The sequence below is a fragment of the Nomascus leucogenys genome, chromosome 18, assembly GCF_006542625.1.
Source record: "Nomascus leucogenys isolate Asia chromosome 18, Asia_NLE_v1, whole genome shotgun sequence".
NCBI classification, from domain to species: Eukaryota; Metazoa; Chordata; class Mammalia; order Primates; family Hylobatidae; genus Nomascus; species Nomascus leucogenys.
Window position 1 is genome coordinate 101,685,229 of NC_044398.1, and position 3,898 is coordinate 101,689,126.

Here is a 3,898-nt window from a genome sequence, read left to right on the forward strand (position 1 = left end):
AATTTTTTTGTATTTTTAGTAGAGACAGGGTTTCACCCTGTTAGCTAGGATAGTCTCGATCTCCTGACCTCGTGATCCACCCGCCTCGGCCTCCCAAAGTGCTGGGATTACAGGAGTGAGCCACGGCGCCCGGCCTTTTTTTTTTTTTTTTTTTTGAGACGAGTGCTTACTCTGTTGCCCAGGCTGGAGTGCAGTGTCGCAATCTCGGCTCATTGCAATCTCTGCCTCCCGGGTTCAGGCAATTTTCCTGCCTCACCCTCCCAAGTAGCTGGCATTACAGGTGTCCAACACCACGTCTGGCTAATTTTTTTACTTTTAGTAGAGACAGGGTTTCACCCTGTGGGCCAGGCTGGTCTCGATCTCCTGACCTCGTGATCCGCCCGACTCGGCCTCCCAAAGTGCTGGGATTACAGGTGTGAGCCACGGCGCCCGGCCAATTTCTAATTTGGTAGCTGATTTATTAGTCCTGCAAAGGCAGATTGGTCCTCAGGCAAGACGGGGTTCTTTTCTGGAAAGGGCTGTTAACTTTGATTAAGAGTGAAACCATGAACTGAAATCCTTCCCAAAGTTAGCTCTGCCCATGCCCAGGAATGAACCAGGGCAGCTTAAGGGTGGGAAGCACGACAGAGCCCCTTAGGTCTCTGGAAGAGAGAGAGAGTCCCTGTCTCATGAAAAGAACTAAAAGGAAAAAAAAAAAAAAAATAGGGCGGTTCCACGGCCTTGGGGGAAGCCGGCAGAGAGGTGCGGGCGCCCAGCCCACGGCAGGCAGGGCAGGGCTGAGGGCGCAGATCCCCAACCAGGCCCCGCGCACCTTCATGACGGTTCAGAGCTGCTCCGAGGCAAACTCAGACAACTCTCTGAGGACAACGTCCGCCCCCGCGGCGCCACGCCTCTGTTCGGGGCCAGGGACCGAGTTCTCGGTCCTAGCCTAAAGGGACGAAGAACTACATTTCCCGGCATGCCGCCGCTCTCTCGGGGGGCGCTGGGGTCTGCGACGGAAAGAGCTCTCCGCAGCCGAACGTCATTTCCCCTGCGCTACTGGAACCACGTTCTGTAGTCGTGAGCGGAGGCCTGGTATGGCGTCCGGTTTCCGGTTTCCTGTTTTGGGCGACGGAAGTGACGCTCACGGCGCGCCACGGCGTCAAACGGGGAGTCAAGGCAGCAATGAACCGTGTCTTGTGTGCCCCGGCGGCCGGGTGAGCTGCTCAAGGTGTCGGAGGGCCGAGGGCAGGCACCAGCGGGCGGGCGGAGCTCTTACTGCTCTCTCTTTTCCAGGGCCGTCCGGGCGCTGAGGCTCATGGGCTGGGTTTCTCGAAGCCTTCATCCGCTGCCCGGTTCCCGGGATCGGGCTCACCCTGCCGCCGAGGAAGAGGACGATCCTGACCGCCCCATTAAGTTTTCCGCCAGCACAGCCAACCCTCACCGCTGGTCGGTAGGCCATTCCATGGGAAAGGGACATCAGCGGCCTTGGTGGAAGGTGCTGCCCCTCAGCTGCTTCCTCTCGGCGCTGGTCATCTGGTGCTACCTGAGGGCGGAGGGCGAGGCGGACCAGTGGTTGAGAGAGGTGTGGGGAGAGGTGCCAGAGCCCAGTGATCGTTCTGAGGAGCCTGAAACTCCAGCTGCCTACAGAGCGAGAACTTGACGGGGTGCCCGCTGGTGCTGGCAGGAAGGGAGCCGACAGCCGCCCTTCGGATTTGATGTCACGTTTGCCCGTGGCTGTCCTGGCTATGCGTGCGTCCTCAGCACTGAACAACTTGGCTGGTGGGTGGGGCACTTGGCTATGCTGATCCGCGTGAAGCCGGAGTAGAATCTCAGCAGATCGGAAACTGCTCCTCGCCTGGCGCTTGATGTCCAAGGATTCCATCCGCAGGACTTCTCAGATCCTTATGAAAGGTTTCAGTTGCACTGTATACTGTTGGATTGCCAAGTCTTTGTATAACATAATCATGTTTCCAAAGCACTTCTGGTGACACTTGTAATCCAGTGTTAGTTTGCAGGTAATTTCCTTTCTGAGATAGAGTATCTGGCAGAAATGTGAAACTGTATTACGTGCTGTGGCCTGTGCAAAGAACACTTCTACATGTTAGTTTTGCACAATAACAAATTGAAAATAAATTTTAATTTTATAATATGGGATTAGATGATTCCCTTTTTTTTGCATCTAGTTTTTAAAAAGGGGGTATTTTAGTAGTTACTGTTTTTTATTTTAATCTTTTCTTATTTACCAGAGCATGAAAGTTAGTTGGACCAGCAGCTATTTTTAAAAGTTTCGTTTTCCGGTCGGGCGCGGTGGCTCACGCCTGTAATCCCAGCACTTTGGGAGGCCGAGGCGGGCGGATCACAAGGTCAGGAGATCGAGACCATCCTGGCTAACACGGTGAAACCCTGTGTCTACTAAAAAATACAAAAAATTAGCCGGGCGTGGTGGCGGGCGTCTGTAGTCCCAGTTACTCCGGTGGCTGAGGCAGGAGAATGGCGTGAACCCTGGAGGCGGAGCTTGCAGTGAGCCGAGATCGCGCCACTGCACTCCATCCTGCACAACAAAGCGAGACTCCGTCTCAAAAAAAAAAAAAAAAATTTTCGTTTTCCTTTTTTTTTTTTTTTCGAGAGTGGGAACTGAGGAAAGAAACCTATGTATATATTACCAAATGGTACCAGAAATGAGGAACTTTTGCAGTTTTCTGCGAAACTTTTTAAGCAAGGCAACAATTTTCTGAGTAGAATACAACTAGTGAGTATTTCTTTTCACAAATGATGGGCAGTATTTTGGGTTACCTAAGTGATATTTTTTGTTGTTTTTTCTTGTTTTGTTTTTTTGAGACAGGGTCTCACTCTGTCTCCCAGGCTGGAGTGCAGTGGCACAATTTTGGCTCACTGCAACCTCCGCCTCCTGGGTTCAAGCGATTCTCCTGCCTCAGCCTCCACGGTAGCTGGGATTACAGGCACGTGCCACCACACCCGTCTAATTTTCGTATTTTTAGTAGAGACGGGGTTTCGCCATGTTGGCCAGGCTGGTCTCAGATTCCTGACCTCAAGTGATCTGCCCGCCTTGGCCTCCCAAAGTTCTGGGGTTATAGGCATGAGCCACTGCGCCCGGTCAATTGTTTTCATACATATATACCTATACATGTTTCAAAGACAGAGTGGGATAGTCACATTGTTTTTTCACAATGTGACTATCCCACACGCAGCAGATCCCAAGTGCCTCCAGGGCAGCGATCTGCGAGGGCTTTTCCAGTTGCTGACCTCATACCTGTGCCGTGGACAGACCCAAGGCCAGCTGGGGATGGTGGGCGGATCTTCCCTACTCCTGGAGTTTTCAAAGGATGGCAACAGAGCAGGTTGATAGGTGAATGGTTAATTCAGTACAGTTAGTATTTATTATTATTTTTTGAGATGGAGTCTTGGTCTGTTGCCCAGGCTGGAGTGCGATGGTTCAGTCTTGGCTCACTGCAACCTCTGCCTCCTGGGTTCAAGCAATTCTCCTGCCCCAGCCTACTGAGTAGCTGGGATTACAGGCACACCACCACGCCCGGCTAGTTTTTGTATTTTTAGCAGAGACAAGGTTTCACCATGTTGGACAGGCTTGAACTCCTGACCTTAGGCGATCTGCCCACCTTGGCCTCCCAAACTGCTGGGATTACAGGCAGGAGCCACTGCGCCCAGTTGTATTTAACTATTTTTGTAGTGTGTTTGTCTTCTTTTCCCAACTGGGCTGTAGCTTTTATTTTCCCCAGGGCACATGGCACACTGACCTCCCCAGATAAGCATTTGAGAGGGAGACCACTGTAAGCATACTAGAACAGACGCAGCTGCAGTGATTCCTAAGACGACAAATGGCTGGGCAGGAGGTGGAAATTGTTTTTTGTTTTTTTTGAGACGGAGTCTCGCTCTGTCA

The 3,898-nt window shown here is 51.9% G+C and overlaps 1 protein-coding gene across 1 annotated transcript; it reads left to right on the forward strand.

Annotated features, from left to right (window-relative positions):
• Window positions 1-1,089: 1,089 nt before the first annotated feature.
• On the forward strand, window positions 1,090-2,136 carry C18H16orf91 (chromosome 18 C16orf91 homolog). Its single transcript, XM_012497294.2, has 2 exons — window positions 1,090-1,196; window positions 1,276-2,136. Exons 1-2 carry the CDS (start codon window positions 1,165-1,167, stop codon window positions 1,640-1,642), a joined length of 399 nt encoding a protein of 132 aa, XP_012352748.2. The 5' UTR covers window positions 1,090-1,164; the 3' UTR covers window positions 1,643-2,136.
• Window positions 2,137-3,898: the final 1,762 nt, after the last annotated feature.

Excerpts from the sequence above, each read along its gene's own strand:
- C18H16orf91 (XM_012497294.2), top strand. The coding sequence starts at position 1,165 with ATGAACCGTGTCTTGTGTGCCCCGGCGGCCGG. Across the intron at positions 1,197-1,275 it reads TTGTGTGCCCCGGCGGCCGG|GGCCGTCCGGGCGCTGAGGC; the intron begins GTGAGCTGCTCA and ends TCTCTTTTCCAG.